This window comes from Corvus cornix, chromosome 13 (assembly GCF_000738735.6).
Source record: "Corvus cornix cornix isolate S_Up_H32 chromosome 13, ASM73873v5, whole genome shotgun sequence".
Taxonomy (NCBI): domain Eukaryota; kingdom Metazoa; phylum Chordata; class Aves; order Passeriformes; family Corvidae; genus Corvus; species Corvus cornix.
The window spans coordinates 7,534,852-7,552,088 of NC_046343.1; the positions used below are offsets into that span (position 1 = coordinate 7,534,852).

The 17,237-nt window shown below is 43.0% G+C and overlaps 1 protein-coding gene across 5 annotated transcripts; it reads right to left on the minus strand.

The window, feature by feature from the left end:
• Positions 1 to 607: 607 nt before the first annotated feature.
• Positions 608 to 15,823, minus strand: RUFY1 (RUN and FYVE domain containing 1). Of its 5 annotated transcripts, none has more exons than XM_010399785.2 (18): positions 15,537 to 15,823; positions 10,663 to 10,836; positions 10,227 to 10,344; positions 9,466 to 9,567; positions 9,012 to 9,135; positions 8,547 to 8,605; positions 7,759 to 7,824; positions 7,095 to 7,164; positions 6,532 to 6,633; positions 5,974 to 6,090; positions 5,483 to 5,650; positions 4,623 to 4,720; positions 4,062 to 4,181; positions 3,143 to 3,272; positions 2,628 to 2,722; positions 2,145 to 2,193; positions 1,904 to 1,981; positions 608 to 1,339 (listed from the first exon to the last, which is right to left on the minus strand). In XM_010399785.2, the coding sequence occupies exons 1-18, from the start codon at positions 15,802 to 15,804 to the stop codon at positions 1,196 to 1,198; spliced, it is 2,082 nt and encodes a 693-aa protein (XP_010398087.1). In that variant the 5' UTR covers positions 15,805 to 15,823; the 3' UTR covers positions 608 to 1,195. The 5 variants fall into 5 exon arrangements, with proteins under 5 accessions (XP_010398087.1, XP_019141640.1, XP_010398088.1 ...); XM_010399786.2 differs by having other exon boundaries at positions 1,196 to 1,339; positions 15,479 to 15,564; XM_039559751.1 differs by lacking the exon at positions 15,537 to 15,823 and adding an exon at positions 11,564 to 11,664 and having other exon boundaries at positions 1,196 to 1,339.
• Between the last annotated feature and the right edge of the window lie 1,414 nt (positions 15,824 to 17,237).

Sequence of the window (17,237 nt, forward strand, 5' to 3'; positions counted from 1 at the left end):
CCGGCTTCCTGAGGGGAATGCTGACTGAGCCCAGTTCAATCGCCTTGCGGCCTTGCTGTGCCTCTATTAGAGCTGGGGAGATCTGAGCAGCCTCAGGGCAGAGTGGGCATCACCCCTGGCTTTGCAGTGTTGCACATGGAGCCTTTGGGAGAAGCTCACTTGGTCAAAGAGCTGCGTTGGAGCCTGGGGACAGTGCTGCCTTCACCCTGCTCCTGGTGTGAGGTGACAGCCCTGTGTGCTGGCACATGGAACACAAACTGCTTTGGGCTCCCTGCTGCAGGCGAGCCCAGGCCTGGCAGAACAGGAAGCAGGTGCCCATAAACACAGCTGGGGCTGGGGCAGCAGCTGCTCTTTTCTGTCCCGGGGGTGGATGCAGCAAGCTGGAGTCATTGCTCTCTTTTTTTCCTGGAACAGGGTGAAAGCAGTTGCAGCTGCAGAGCAGTGGCTCCATCCAGCACCTTCGAGGAGAATGCCACAGTGTTGGTCAGGTGTCTGAGACACGTTCTGGTATCTTTAGCTTAAACCCTGGATGTGCATGGCACATGACAAGGACATTCTCTTCTAGGATCTGTGACTGACAGGTGTTAAAAATTAGAACTTCACTTGCTTTCAGTTTTTGCAAAAGACTTTATTGTGTAACTACTGCACTGTGGTCACAGCGACTTCCAGAACAAGTATAATGTGCAGTTTTTGACTCCGCAGTGAACTGAAGGCACATTCATTGACACTCCTTATAAAGCTCTTTCTATAGACAATTCATAAATTGACCTTTTCCTCTCTAACTTAGAGCAAATACAAAACTGTACACAAGTCAGGGAACACACAGGAGCACCTACAGTGAAGGTAAAGAAATGAAGTTCATGTACAGCGAGACGGTGATGTCTACAGGGATCAAATAAATGTAGAAATGCAATATACAAATTTTAATACAAATATCTATAAAAATCAGAAAAATGAATCTTAGTTTCAAATAGAACTTTAGGGGAAATTACAGTTGATATAAGCTTCTTAATTATTCCAGTTGGAGAAGCATTAGCTTGCACAATCCCTACAAATTAATTTACACTGCTCTTACAGTGGAAATTATCAGACCAGCCAGTCCAGTCTGCTGCACAGAAGACACCTGCAATTCAGAATTAAAAAAATAATGGCTACTTTCCAATGTTAAAGTGGCTCTGTCAAGGGTGGGAGAGCCTTAGGAGGAGTTAGAGGAGCACTGCTGGAGCAGTAACGTGTGACAATTATCACAGACACGGACGGGTTTCGGGTACGATGGCAGCGCGAGTTCGTTACTGGAACAAGTGTTGCAGAAGATGTCCCCGCAGTTTCTGCAGTGGTGCTACAAAAACAGAGTCAGAATGAGCACAGCTGCCTACAAACAGCATCAGGAAGAGAGAAGTCAGGCCTCGGGAACTGCGTCCGAGTCCACCGAGTCCCTCCCAGCAGTACTTCCTCCCGCGCAGGGCCGAGCACAGGGTGCGATCCCAGGCGCAGCCGCCCTCCCTCCGCGGTCAGGAGCTGCCCCCGCCCCGGCTCGGGGAAAGCCAGGAACAGGAGCCCGAGCGGGCCCGGCCAGGCCCGTGCCCAGGGCAGCCCGCCCGGTCCGGCCCCCGCGGCTGCCGGGTCCCCGCGCTGTCCCACACCGAGGGGCCGGGCACTGAGCAGCACCTGCTCAGCCGGGAAGGGAGCCTGAACACAGCCACAGCAGCTCCCCACCAAAGAGAGCACCCAAGCAGGGGGCAGTAATATTTTTTTGGGTGGTAAATGCCAAATTATTCCCTATGTATTTATCATGCCAACAAGACTCAGAACTGAACAGGTTCAGTCTTTCCTAGCAAAGTATGCAACAGCACCACTTTTGTTTTCCATGGATTATTTAAAAATAATCCACTGAACAACACACCTTCCTTCTTGAGATGGAGAATTCCTTTTTACATTGCTTGCAGTGTGTTGCTTCATCATCCTTCAGCCACGTATGACCCTGGAAAATTGGAATGAAACCCACACTGAAGATACAAATAAACTTTACCAACGTTGTTGGTATTTTACAAAACTACCTTTTAAAGCAGAATAACCAGGTGAAATTTGAAGGTATTAAATGAAATTCATATGCTTAGTCAAAATATCCATAAGATGTGGAGTACCTTTAGTGCTTTATTTACTTCTTTAATGTCTTCCATCTTCAGCTTCGATCTGGAAAAAAAAATTGTGCCCTGCATGACTTTTAATTTAGTTATGTTTGGTCTTCCCTGCCATTCCACTGTCCAGCCACTGAACCCAAAGCCCAATTCTTCAGTCCTGTTACCCCTCTGAACTACTCACTATCACTGGGAAACTGTCAACTCAGGGTCTGCCCCTTTTTCAGTATAAGCAGAAGAATGTAGGAAAAGCACAGTTTCACTATAAGAACTAAACATTTCCTTTAATGTTTCATCTCAGCCAGGTCACTCTGACAAGATCCTCCCTCACTTTCATTTCATGGCTCTTTAGTTTCCCATACATAGTAATTGCCTCCTAGAATGCTCACATCAATTCATTTTTATAAGCGGATGAGGTTTAAAATTCTTGGTATTAGTCTGATACTCCAGCTTATGTCATTTACAGGAGCTCTGTTCCCTAGAACTTACTGGCTGAGATGAAGCCCCATTTCTTGAAGAGCTTGCTCCTGCTCCTCACGGACCTTCTTCAGCTGCTGCTTCTCATCTTGCAGTTTTCTCAGTTCCTAAAAAATCAAGCACAAAATCAAGTTTTTGTGCACTGTTTGACCTATAACCTCCATCAGTCAACCCAAACTACTCAAGCAATTCACGAGAATCAGCTCCTTTGCAAATCCCCCTATTTATAAGGCTTGACTTTTAAAATTACATGGGGGAACTACCCACAGGTTCTGCACAAACAATAGAATCATTTAACCATATTTACCAAAAAGAGGAAGATTTTCAGGTTTTGAACATCCTTGAACATAGCTAGAACATGGCAGTCCTGTGCCAACACAGGAGCACACAGACAGATACAGGGGTACAATCGTGTCCTCCGAAACTGGTCCATGCATGGCAGCAAATCCTCTTCAGGTTAACAAGAATGTTCATGCTTAAAAAATAAATCCCATTCAGTTTTTCTGAATGCTTGAAACTGTGCATACCTTTTTCAGTCCTTCCATCTGTTGCAATTCTGTTTTAAGCAGAGTGGTTGCATCTTTCTCTTGGTGCAGTTCTTTTTGCAAAATTTGTCTCTGTTCTTTTTCAGATTTTAACTCCTTTTCCAGAGTTGAGCTGTTTAAAAATAATTCATTCTAAAAAAACCCTATAGCAGAAGAATATCCTATAGCACTTAAGGATAGCAACAGTGTAAGAAGTAGAAATCTTGTCCAAAAGAGGGAAAAACTAGAGGAGTGTTCTGGGAAAGGAAAGAACAGGCAGCAGACATCAAAAATGCTAACACTGTTAACATTTAACATATGTTAACATTTTCAGGTCACAGAAAACAAACAGCAATAAAGGGTTAGAAGAAAAACAACTAACCAAAAGACCCCCGAAGAAACCAATTCCCACGAGTAAATATTTCACTACCTGGTTTTAAACTGTTGTCTTTAAAAGGGACACCCTACCCTGAAGTCTGAACAGTGAAAGAAGCTTTTTCTATTGGTATTAGAAATCTTTAGAGGATTAACATTCCCTAAGAACACACCCACAAGTCCCTTCAAAAATCCCAGTCCCTTTGGATGACAGTCAGTTCTAAGCTTAGCCTACAAGCATGACCATACCTATCTCCTGATTTATTAAAAAAGCAATTGAAAGCTCCATTGCTAGTTGGAATGGGCAGATTTTTGCAGCCACTCTGTGCTCTAAATTGGATGTTCTGGAAAAAACATGTCAAAATCCTGATGCTAACTGTGCACTGTACAGAAGTGCTGTGCTTCCCTGGGTCCTGCATACATCTGTCAGTGCTGAAGCCAACAAAATTTCAAACCTACCCCTCCTTAGACCTGAACATAAAATGAGGAGAAAACACTTCTTAAAGAAATGGCAAAGGGAAGGAAAACATCTGCTCAGATTAAATACCATTTGCTGTCCAGCTGGGCCATCTGCTGCCGACACGAGTTGAGCCTCCCAGCCAGCTCCTGCTTCATCTTATTGCACCGTTCCTCTGCTGCCTGCCTGGCCTTCTCCGCCTGCTGCAGCCTACACAGGAAGGAACACGGACATCTGTTTCTAGTTCACTCCTTTCCTGCACCCTCTCACCCTCTTCTTTTAGAGTTACCACAGAGATCTTTGTAAAAGCTTGAACTGAAAATGCTAGTGGAGAAAAAAAAAGACTTTTGAAAGCAGTTGTTTCTGAAAAAACCCCAAAACCAAAGTCACACCTGTTCTTGAAGTGAAGTGAACATGTTTTTCAACAGCCTGCTTATGGAAAGAACTATGGTTTTCCAGTGGGTCAGTTATGGGCATGTTTGGGAAGAAAGAACAGCAAGCATAGAGGGATGAAGAGCAGAAAGTGAAAAAGCTCGTGCTGGCACACAGGCCCAAATGGCTATAGGGCATATGGAAGGTCATCCTATAAAGGTTTATACTGGAAACTTTCTACTGACTTCAGCGTTGACTTTCTGATCTTGCAATTATTACCTCTCTTCCATTTGTTTCATAGAGGACATCATCTCATTTGTTTTTCCTTCAAAAGAGGATATTGCTTCTGTTTTCTGTTGTAACGAACACTCTGCATTCTGTAGGAAATAGTGAACAGTGTTTAAAGTCTGCCACCAGAAAAAGAATGTTCAGCTTGCTAAAGGCCATGCCTGGGTCTGACTGGAATGTGCAAACAAAATGCTGATAATGCCAGAGCAGACATTGCTCCAATTGTTTTGTTACAACCTCGGAAAAACCCAAACCACCTTAACTAAGTTTTGACCTAAGAGATCAGCTACAAGCCAGAATGTTCTCTTCAGAAAATGCTTGAAGAAATAAGATCAGATTAAATTGACAGGGTAAGAATACCAATGATGATTTGAATGTAACAACTGCACTCAGTGGGCATGGAACCACGAAGCAAAAAAATAACCCCAAATAAATACTGCTTTCAAAAGTAAAGGCACACCTCAGCACTGGGGTTTCACTGATTGTTGTCTTGCAAGTGTCTGGGAAGGAGGCAAAGACCTGGGTAAAGTCTGAACAGGCATCGGGAAATAGGCCATAAAAATGGAGAGAAATCCCCTCTGGAATTCTGGCACCAGGTGTGGGAGAGGAAGGCTTGCTGAACTCTTACTTCATGCACGGAGAAGCTAGTTAAAGTTTTATTTCATTAATGGAAACAAGCCGTGTATATTTTGTGTGAGCACTACTACTCCATTACTACTACTACTCCGCTACTCTACATCCTTGTAGAAATGCCTACCATACAGTTTCATCCAGTTGAAAAGAAGATGTAAAACCACAACCCACCCAAATGAGAAACCCCACAAAAACCATCCCCAGCCCCCTGTACACACCTGAGATTTGTGAAACATCTGCAAGTTAATGGCCTTCACTTCTTCTAACTGTTGGCGAAGTGCAACTAAAGTGTCTTGTTTTTCATGAGTATCTTTTTCCAGAAGTTTCATGGCAATTTCCATTTCTGTTTTCATTCCAATTTGTAGCTCCAACTCTTTCTCTAGTTCCTTACAAAGAGATTTCCTAGTTACTGCTACGTAGCCATATGTCAGGGATAAAACCCAGATAATCCCATACACAAACTGTGTCTTTGCTGTAATAATGCCAGTGGTTTCTTAAAAAGAGACCTGTTATTTCCAATACTCCAAAAGCCCCAATTCCCAGTACCTTACAGACACTATTAACCACCAATGCCCAGCATCTTGCTTGCAATTGCTCAATGAATTCCAAACAGCTGCAAAAGGTGCACAGCTGTCATCTTGTATTTGTAATGTTACAGTAGGCTGAATCCCGTGTCTTTCACTTCACTTCTATAGTTAAGTTTCCTTACCAGCCTGATCTTTTTTTCTTCTTTCAACTGCTTCCAAACATCACTGTACATTTCATCAAGACCCTGGCGTGACTGCTTGTAAGTATCCAGTTCTACTTTTGTATCCTCTTTTGTTACCTACAAGAAACATCAGCTACATAAGATCACAAAGTACTTAAAGTATCCCTTTAATTCTTGTGTGTAATAGGAGTATTTCAATGTGCTATTTCAAGTAAAATCCTACTGTTTTACAATCAATGACATGGCAAACATTAATAAGCTGAAATTTCAAAGATACAGTAATGATAAAAATACATTAATATTTTATACTTTTTACTTTACTACTTCTAATACTTTGAATTTGTTCTTCCTTCTGCAAGTGTATTTTTGGGTGTGTAGTAAAGAACAGTAAAATCTAATGCCTGAGCATACAACACCCAAACCCAGTGACCTGCATAGCAACATGCTCAAGTGTGCTAAGCGTTCCAGTTCACAGCAGGTTTGGGAGAACTCCCTACAGCTGATCAAAAGAGATCACTTATTTTAAGGATCCTCATCATCTCTAAATAGGTGTCCCACCTCTACACTTTTTTCACTCCGCTCACGAATTAATTCATTCTGTTGTTTTAGCTGCTGCTGCTCCTCCTGAAGGGATCCAATTCGGTCGGTAGCTGCTGCGAGCTGTATGAAGAGAATAGATCTGTATCTAATCACTGTGAAATCATGCAGCATCTGGAGCAATTCTGAAGTCAGTAGCTCAGTCTCTGCAGCAGCTCTCTGCTCACTTCCCCTTTTGTTCTCCCCAGGAGCTGCCTGACCCTTCTGCAGCTGTACCCACTGTCAGCCAAAATTAATATGCCCACCAGTATTTGTTCACCATCTTCTGCTTCACATCCTCATCAATTGTTTTTAAATATTAACTGAGCAAAGAAACACACTGTAGTGTAAAAGGCTAATACCCACCCCGGATCTGTGGTATGAACTAGGAGCCATACCAACCCATGCCAACCCATGCCAGTCCATCCAGTCCCCACATCTCACCAGTATCTACTCAAATATTTTAGGTGTAAGGTACAGTCTTAGGGAGTTTTGTCTCTGATGGAAAAGAGCTGTGAGGAATATTTAACACACCAGACACAAACCTCTTCCTGGAGTTTTGAATTGGTCTTTTCTAAACAGTCTATTTTGTTCTGGAGATCTGCAACTGTGCAACTGCAGCAAAGAAGAGAGATGCATAAAAACAATAAATGAAGTGTCAATGTTTAACTTTTACTCCTATCCTCCAACAGTATTTTTACAGTCTTGCATTTGTTAACTACGAAGTACTTTGGTGAGCTGGGAAAAGGTCCTCAGGAAGAACAACTGTCCCTCTTAAGCACTGAGAGGACCATGCCCTTCTGCTGGCAGCCCTGTTCTGTCTCAGCTTTCGCAGTCTTAACACCCCTCCTGCTCAAGAGGGTAAGGGAGATCTGCTCCTCCCACTGAGCAACCTATGGGGGAAGACTCTTTCTCCAAGGAATGAATTTCCAGATGCACTTGTAATAGTTTCTCTTGAAAAAAATAGCTCCGAAATATTCTGTTAATCAGTCTCAAAAAAGTAAACTATTACACACTTGCTTTCTGCATTGCATGTGCCCGCAGAAGAGTAAGACTACAAAATGAAATGAAGATTTTTGGGAAATAATCAGAAAAGGCATTTCAATATCAACCCAAAATCTACAAGACTGACAGCAGAGACATTCAAAGTCATGCTGGAAAGGCTAAACAGGACAACTCTTTGTATATGAGAATAGATGAAAATCCCACCTTAGATGTCGGTTCAGTTCTTCCACATAATGCTTCTGGTCAAGGACAGCTGTAATCCCTCCATCTCTAGTTACAAAAGTGAGAATTTATTGATTGAGAATAAACTCCTTCATTCTAAAGTGCTATTTTGTACTAGGGCTTTCAGCACAGACCTGAAAACAGAGCTAAAATCTTACATCCTTTCCTTATAAAAATACTTGTGTCTGAGCTGGATCAGAAGTACCAGGAAGGCGAAGCAGCTCCTTGGCTGCTTCTCAGCAGCTCCACATTGAAGTGCTCTGAAGTGACAGAAACACATAAACTATGAAGATCCCTTCATTTGCTACACGTCTTAGAAGACCTTAGAAGACCTGACCCAGTGCTGCTAACTGCAGTCTTAAATCTAGTATTTCACTTAAAATTACATTTTTCCCCCCCATAACTGATGTCTCCCTCAAAGACAGCTACTTAGTTGACAGGGTTTCTGAAACTGTGCTTACAAACAAAGCAGTGAGTTAGCAATGGGTGACTTGCAAATCATCTCTTCTAAAACCAAATAAAAGCACAATCTAATATTTTGTGTACTTTTAATTTGGTCCCAGCTCAAGACTCAAACTCTCCAAACTGTTGTTAAAACTACCACAAATTCAGTCTCTGAATTGTTTAGGTAACAAAATATGGTTTGGGTTTTCCTTTTTGGATGATTAATAGTTTGAGATCTCCAGCACTCCCATCCTCCCACAGACTGTCTGACAGGTTTGTTCTACAAAAACTGTAATGATTTAGAATTATTAATTCACCATACATACTGTTTGCCATCACTGTCCTGAGTTTCCTTAAGGTACAAGGAAAAATCAATAACTCCAACCTGAAAAATATATTTAAGATATTAACACACCTTCACAGTGCAATTACACAAAGAAGCAGGCATTATTGTATATTTGGAAAATGATAAAAATCTGAGGTTTAGATTTAGGGAGACAAATAATACCTATATTCTTCCCAGCTGATGCAAATATGCAAGCTAGTATTTGTCATAAAAGCATCAAAGTAACCATATTATGTGTGACCAGTTTCCTGGCAGTTATTAGTTTTGACAGTATTTCCATAAACTGCGACTTACATACTTCTGAGTCACTGAGGGAAACCCAAGAAGCTCCAACACAGGCCATGCTGGAAAGAAATCTGGAGCCATCTCAATAAAGTATTTATAGATGTACTTAATTCTACTAGAATCTTATACCAACTGATCCTATTTAAGCTTTAATCTTCACCTGGGAATCCAAGTCTTCTCCTTTCAAGCAGAGGTTTGCATCAATAACATTCAGTCCAACCAGCAGACCCACAATAACAGCTCCTTCCTCCTCCATCATCAATGCATCAGGTTCATAAAATTCACTGGAAGAAATAGTATAAGGCATCACTGCACATCAAACAATTATAATGGCACTTCCATCACTGAAATCATATGAACCATAATGCAGCCTTTACAAAACTCAGCTGAGCTCTCACTAATTCATTGAATAAAGCAGAAGATTTAGAACTCTCTCAGAAAATACTCTGCAAGTTCCTCTGTAGATTCACTGCAAAAATAATTAACCACTTGCTCCTCTGCAGGCTGCAAGAACAAGCTTAAACTGGTCAATTAATGACTCTCCCTGGAGCCACAGGAGGTGTCAGGGATTCAGGAATAAAATGGAATTCAGGAATACACGTCTGTGCTGTTACCTTAACAGATGTTTATGGTCCAGGAGTACTTTGAGATAATCTGCCAATTTCTTCTGCATGAGTGCTAGATACAGCCAAGCCCTCCCTCTGCCCACAGCAGTCCTAAAATGAAAAGTTGCATGTTTTGGTAAAATCAAGGTGTTTTATTAACTAGATTTGTGCAATTAAAAATTCTCACTTTACAAAGTGAGGGGAAGGACATTATTTGCTAAAAACAACAACAACAACAACAACAAATCTCTGGGGAAATGAACTGTTGTCTCCAGAACACAAGAGCATTTAAGTATATTCCATTCTTCAGGGAAAGTATATTGTAAAATCTTCCTAATTTGAAAAACCATACATATTGTCTATTAGCACCATAACCCAACCATTGATACATCTTAGCACTAAAATCAAGTCTACTTCAACTATCCTGAATTACTCAAACTAAATACTACCAGCACATGCACAAAATGACATAAAATCATGAAAGTGGGGAAAAGAAGAAGAAAAAAATACCTGTGAAGACTTTAGTTACTTTTAGCAAGGTTATAAAAGTTTCCAAATGCTGTTTTCAATCTGACAGCATTGTTTGAGTCAGAAACTCTGAATTATTTTGAGATATCCTCCTCATCTCTTGGAGAAGTCAATGCCTCCTACATGCCCTATTTTTTTTTCTTTGGTAACAAGAGCTCGTTAAAGGAAGCCAAGAGACTACACGAAGGATTCCTTTTCCCAGCCACATAAACAAAATGCATCATCCCCAACAATTAACTTACTTCAACTCTGGCAGATTTTTAACACTAGTTGCTATATCTGATGCTTCAGGACAAAGTTTTTCCACTAGCTCCAAAGGACCAAAAAACGATTTATTCTGTCCAATAAATGTCTTCTTCACTAAAGGGAGCATACAGAGACATTTGTGAGGAAAAATGACAGGCTTCCAATTCCAGAATTTTAGATAAATTTTACTTTGTCACCTTGTCCTTACCAGCTTATAACGTGTCTGTGGAAAGGGGGCATTAAAAACACTTTGACAGTTTAGGAGGCACAAAATACAGGGTTTATAAGGGTAACCACATAGTTGTATCTGTAATACTAATTAGCACTGTATGTTTATAGAATAATGTCATTCAGAAGTCAAGCTGGGGCCACATCAGGACATGACAGAGACTCCTTGACGTGCCTCTCCTCAGCCTGGCAGCCAGTGCCCACCTTTGAGCCCGTGCTTGAGACAGTGCTCCAGCACCACGAAGAACTGCTGCAGCGGTGGGAAGTCGGAGTCCAAGGTCCGGCCCAGGCTCAGGGCTGACTGGATGAGGATTTTGATGCTGAGCTTCATCATGTTCATGAGGTTGGCACGCTCCTCCATGGTGTGACACCGTGTATCTGGAGGCACACGGGTGGGGAAAGGAAAGCTGCTTTACAATCACAGAAGCAATTAGGTTGGAAAAGACCTTTGAGATCATTGAGTCCAATGTATGATCAAAGTAGGCCAGGCCACTGAGTACCAGACCAGTGTTTCTTCAAACAGCTCCAGGGACAGTGACTCTACCACCTCCCTGGGCAGCCCATTCCAATGTGTAACAACCCTTTCTGTGAAGAAATACTTCCTAATGTCCAACCTAAACCTCCCCTGCTGCAGTTTAAGATTATATCCTCTCTTCTTATCACTGTTTGCCTGGGAGAAGAGACCGACCCCCATCCGGCTAAAGCCTCCTGTCAGGGACTTGTGGAGAGTGATAAGGTCACCCCTGAGCCTCTTTTTCTCCAGACTAAACATCCCCAGCTCCCTCAGCCGCTCCTTATAGGACTTGTGCTCCAGACCCTTCCTCAGCTCTGTTGCCGTTCTCTGGGCCCGCTCCAGCCCCTCAATGTCGTTCCTGCATTGAGGGGCCCCGAACTGGTCACAGCACTCGAGGTGTGGCCTCCCCATTTCCAGGTACCTGGGGAGAATCTGCACGGAGACGCTGCGCAGCTTTTAGACACCCCTCGCCGCGGTGCCCCCGCTGGGCCTCCCATCCTGCGGCGGGGGCGAGCCGGGTAAACCCCCCCGCAGTGCCGCGCCCAGCCCCGGGGGAGCGCGGCCGCAGCCCCCGGCCCGCGGGGTCCCTACCTGAGCGGCGGGGCCGGGCCGGGGGGACCCGCGGGGCTGAGGGACCCCGGCCCGCCGCGTTACCACGGCGACAGCGCGCGCGGCGGGGGCGGGGGCGGGCCGGCCGCCATCTTAGAGCAGTGTGAGGGGCGCGGGGCGGGCTCGGCCCGGCCGGGGCGTGTTGCAAAATGTGGAGTATGTACAGATTTACTTAAGAAAGGATGTTCTTCGATCTTTGTACAATTTCAAGCCTAAGCAACAGGAAGGGTGATTTAACCCGTGAAATATCAGCTAACGAGCAAGCTGTAAGTGCCGCCTAGGTATTACAAGGGCGAATCACTTGTCGGTAGAATTGCCTTGTTAAGGTTTAGGGCTGGACATGCTTTAGTGACCTCAGACCTAGGGGAGGTTAAGAAAAGGATGTTAGCACTGGTAGTGGACTCAAAGGATGCAGAATTCATGCGCCGCAAGGACGGCCTGAAGCTGAGTCAGGGGAGGTTTAGGTTGCGATCTGGAGAAGGTTCTTCAGCCAGAGGGTGGTGGGACACTGGAATGGGCTCCTCATGGAAATGGTCACAGCACCAAGCCTGAGAGAGCTCAAGAAGCATTTGTACAACACTTTCAGACACATGGTGTGACTCTTGGGGATGGTCCTGTAAAGGTCTAGGAGTTGGACTGAATGATCCTGGTGGGTCCCTTCCAACACAGCATATTCTATGATTTTATGACATTTGGCAGAACCTCCGAGATAAGGAAGAAACTCATAAAGCCATTTCAGCAACTGTGCTCAATCTGCTCCGACTGGGTAGAAGGTAATTCTGGCAGGGGCAGACTGTGACCACCGACCCCAAGAAACCCACCGACCCAAAAGAATAGGTAGACTGAGCATGTGGACTAATGAGCATGAGAAGCGAGGATATCATTGGCCAATAGAAGATAGAATAGAAATTAATAAAAGAACCCAGGAATTTGTAGCCAATGAACATTAATACCTTTGTTTGCTAAAATAGTGAAAAGTTTTGGTAGTCATACTGGCTTTGTGGATTTACCACCCAGTCCCCTTTTCTGTACAAAACTGTAAATAAATCAAACCCCTCCACTCTCCGCATGGATTGGCCTCCTGCAGACCAAGTGAAAGAACTTGTTTTGGGGCAACAGGGGGAGTGGGACCAAGACCGGGACCAGCCCCCTTGCTCCTTAAGGCACCTACACGCTCTGATAGGAACTGCCAACCACAGCCCAGTGGCCACCAAAATCACGTTTTAAGCCACTGCTGTTTCAGTAGGACAGTCTTGCTGCCACCTGTGGGTCACACATGGCCACACTCTGCAGCAACAGCAGTGGCAGAAGCCCCAGCCCTGTGTCAGTCACACTCAAAATGATTAACACCATTTTTAAGATCATGCAAAAGTCTCTGGCATTAATTTTACCTTTCTTTTCGTGCACACAATGCTAATTTAGGGTTAAAAATGAGCAAAACTCCTCCTTGTATCAGAAGATGGAAAACAGAGTCATTCTAATCTAACTGACCTTAATATCTACAATACACACAAAATGCTGTATTCTCTGCAGGCTACTGTATAGTTCATTGTATATATATTATACACACTATATACAATAGTATATATAGTGTATAATCAATATACAGTATACTATATATATACATATATATATAAAGAGTATACTGTATATTGTCTACAGCCAGTGGATACCTCAAAACTGCATATAATGTGTTGACATGAGGCTCAGGATTAAAAGCACCGTAATATTTACAATTTTGATCTCAATATTGTCAGGGTACACATTAGGAACAGGAAAAAAAGCTGCACAAACAGAAAATGAGTGAGTTTTGTGGGGTGTTTCAAAGCATTGCTAACCATTTTGATGGTTTTTTGAATTTGAATTTTTACTTATCAGGAATACTTTCCCTCTATGCCTTGCTCAAGATACACGTATTACCCACAAGACTTAAAAAATAAAATACCATGAATGAAATGCTCTTTATGAACACAATTTTAAACTAAGAAGGGTCTTAATATGGGTTTGCATTAAGCTAAATAATTACTTCAACAATATTTTTTAGACTGTTGCAAATTTACACAGTCAAGCACATCTTTTGCAAAACTGTGCAGGTTGGTACACGCAAAATAAACAGGTGTTAGACACACTACCAAAGCCAAGCATCAAAGATTAGGAACCAGGTTATGCCAGTGCAAAAGATCACAGACATGATGCTGCAATCTTTAAGAATGCGGTCACACCGTTTTGTATCTTATTCAACTCAAGAGATTTGTTTCAACATCTTTTTGAAGCCACATGCCTTGTTTACTGTAATTATTCAGCACACTTTGAAGTCAGAAAACACTGAAGCACAAAGGAAAGCTCACAGTTCTCCATCCCTTGGTCTTTGGGACTGCAAGTCTTTCTTGATTTGTTTTCTTTAGATTTGAAGCTTCTGGCCTCTCTGCAAGGCAGGACACAATTTCCTCAGTGGAAGACACTGGTTTTAGAATGGGGTTTATGTGTTTAGAACATGTGATCAATAGATCTGAAGTAGCAGGTGGAGTATACAATCTCTGGAAAAAGATGATAGCAGGGAACAAGCTCCAAGCTTTCCACAAGTGGCCTTGCAGGCCTTGGCTTATTTCTTAAAAATACCTGTTTTAAATTAAATTTATAGTGCTTGGTCAAAGGTAAATAATATTGAACAGGCAGAACAGGTGCCTTAGTGCCTGTTCACATTTCATATAAAATTATTAACAGATTTTTCATACAGAATTTTCCATAAAACTCATCAACATATTATCCAAATCCTTTGAACAATTTTGGAGGTGGTGGTGTGTTCCCTTAATTTACAAGGAAGAAGCTGAAAGATTATGGTAAAAGTTCCATTAAGTGTAGTAGCTTCATTTCAAGTAAGAGAATATTTTATTCCCTGGCAAATGCTGTATGCTGTTTTGAATGACATCTATTCACAGCATTATTCCAAATGCAAACAGAGAAAATGGGATATTCTGCACTTTGTCAGGTTAGATCCCAGGTGCGCAAGATGAGCACCGAGGAAACAAACCTGCAAGAAGTTTGGTGTGAGACTTTGAGATGCAGGAAAAGAAAAGAGTCTATTTTTTCAGGACAATTAATCTTCAACTCTGACTATGCAACACTGAGGATTTTTTACAGAAAATGAAGTCCATCAGCAGTAACATTTCCCCATGCTGTCCCAACTCAGCCCCATGGAACTTCCCTTTGAATACTCAGTACCATTAAAATCAAAAAGGTCAGCACCAAACAGAGCAAAGCTGAGCTCCAGTGCTCCAGAACAATTAAGCACCAGTCTGAGACTCTGGAGTACAAGGCTTCAGGCCCAATTTCTGCTGCATTTGAATGGTTTTGGGTTTTTTTTCCTCTTTATGAATATTACTGAGATTTATTTTCCATATGATTCAACTAAAGCCCTTTTAGTTCAGTTCTAAGAGACCTGTTCCACAAATCTGTAGGGCTGCTAGATCCACAAATGCCAATGTTGAACAAAGCAAGTCGTGGTTAAACTGAAGGCATTTTTAGTATAGTTAAAAAGTAACTTATAACAAATCTGTATCTTAGTTTGCTTGTCTAGTCTCTGACAGGAAAGTTACAGCAAATTCCTTCCCGGAACCTGCAGCACACGAGGGAGGATATGGAATTTTGAGAGATCCCTCAGTGCAGCCAGGCTGATGGTGAGGGGAGCTTTAAGGAGAAGGAGAGAAGGCAGCAAATAAAACAAAAGCAAATTTCTCCAAATAGAAGAGTTTAGGTTTCTTCTGGTTATAATGCATTTCTGAAGTTCTACATCTGTGTCGCTTGTTTAATTTTACTTCAATATAAAACTGCAGCATCCTATAAAAAGAAATTCAAGGTAACACCCATGCACCACTGACACGACCCAGCAGCACTTACGGGAGCGAACTCATTTGCGCACCACAAAAGCGAGTTTACTAAAGAAGCGGAGCCGTACTTGTCTTTGCCGGGCTGTCACTGCTGCCGGACTTGGACACCAATCCCACCAGGGATGCGGACTTCAGGGCGCTTCCATAGCTCAGCGCCAAGTTTTCCGAGGCTTTCTTGGCCAGCGACAAGATCGGAGCAGACCACCTCGCCTCCTCCGGTTTCGCCTTCTCCTCGTTCCTCAGCTCGGCCGCGTCAGGGAGCTGTTTTTTGTCAATAACCTCAAAGTCTTCTTCCTTTCCCGCGGCGGGCGCGGCGCGGCGCTCCCCGGCCGCCATCTTGGACAGGTCACATGACCGCGGCCAGGGGCGAGGAAGCCGCCGCCACCGCCCCGGGTGAGGGATGGGAACCGGGAGGGCACCGGGAAATGGGGGCTGGTGCTGGAGCCGGGCAGGAACCGGGGCAGGTGCTGAAACCCGGGCAGGTCCCGGGAACCAGGGCATGTCCCGGAGGCAGCGTGAAGCAGCTGCACACAAAGGCAGGGCTGCAAGGCAGGCCCGCCCTGGACTGAGCACTTCGCTTGGTGTTCAGAGTTAAAGGGCGTGAAAGATGAAGGAAGAGTTTACCTTTGAACAAGTTAGGAAAGTAACAAAAAGCACGGGTTTTTACTGCTATCTGTGTCCCCAGACATAATTTTCAATAAAAAAATTCATGTGTTTTGACATCTTAGATTTACACAGTTAAGTTGTGACAGCTTTAGAAGATCTCTATTACTCTGCCTGTGATTCAAGTCGTTGTAACTTGAAGTGGAGGATTGGTATGACAGGTGCACTGCTGTGAAAAGGGCTTGTCCTCGTCACTGACATGGAAACACAGCTACTCAGTAAAGCCACTTCATTAATGTATGTGGGCTGTGTTTGGTAGAAAGACCTATCATGACGGGGAACTGAAACTACCCCAGTATGAAAATTTGATCTTGCTGTGTGCCGCAAATATTGATGTAGCCTACTGATGTATGGCTTGTTAATTGTTTTTCCATCCAACAACTGCATGTGCTTGAGATTTGTCACTCGTTAGTCACGAGGCTTTAGATGCTGCATATGAGCTTTTTGTGCTATATAGGGGAAAATCTTTTGGGTTTTGTGGTGGGTTGTGTGGCTTTTTTTTCGTTTGTTTGTTTGTTTGTTTGGTTGGTTTTTTTGTTAAGAAATAGGACAAGGAGGTGAGAATAGGAGAGATAGGAGAGTTGAAAGTCAATTTGCTTAGTGTTGCAGCAATATAAATCTTCAGGTCTATATCTTATTTTTTTCCTAATATAAGCTACTTTATGATTGATTCTGTCTTCTTGGCTTCTTAGACACTGAGAATTTAACAACTTGTGTTACACAAAGGACACGGAAGGTCTTGTATTTTTGTTGAGAATTCAGAGATCAGCAGCCTCTTATTCATGCATGATTCAGATAAGCTAAGTATAGGCTTTAAGCTACTTCTGCTAAAGGCTGCTAGAGATAAGTTCTGCTCCATCTTGTGGACTCCAACAGTATTGGGCTGTTTGGAAAGGAACAGCTCAGCTCTGCACGTTGTTATCTTGCAGTTGAATATATGAATATACCTCTTGACTGGAGTAAGACTTGATAGCGATTTTCTGCCTTTCATTAACTACCCAGTATCAGAGTCAGGGCGGAGAAGGTAGTCTTGGCTAGAAGCAGAATTCTAAGCATTAAAATAATAGGTTTTATTCCAATGCATCTGAGGAATAGAGCATAAAAAG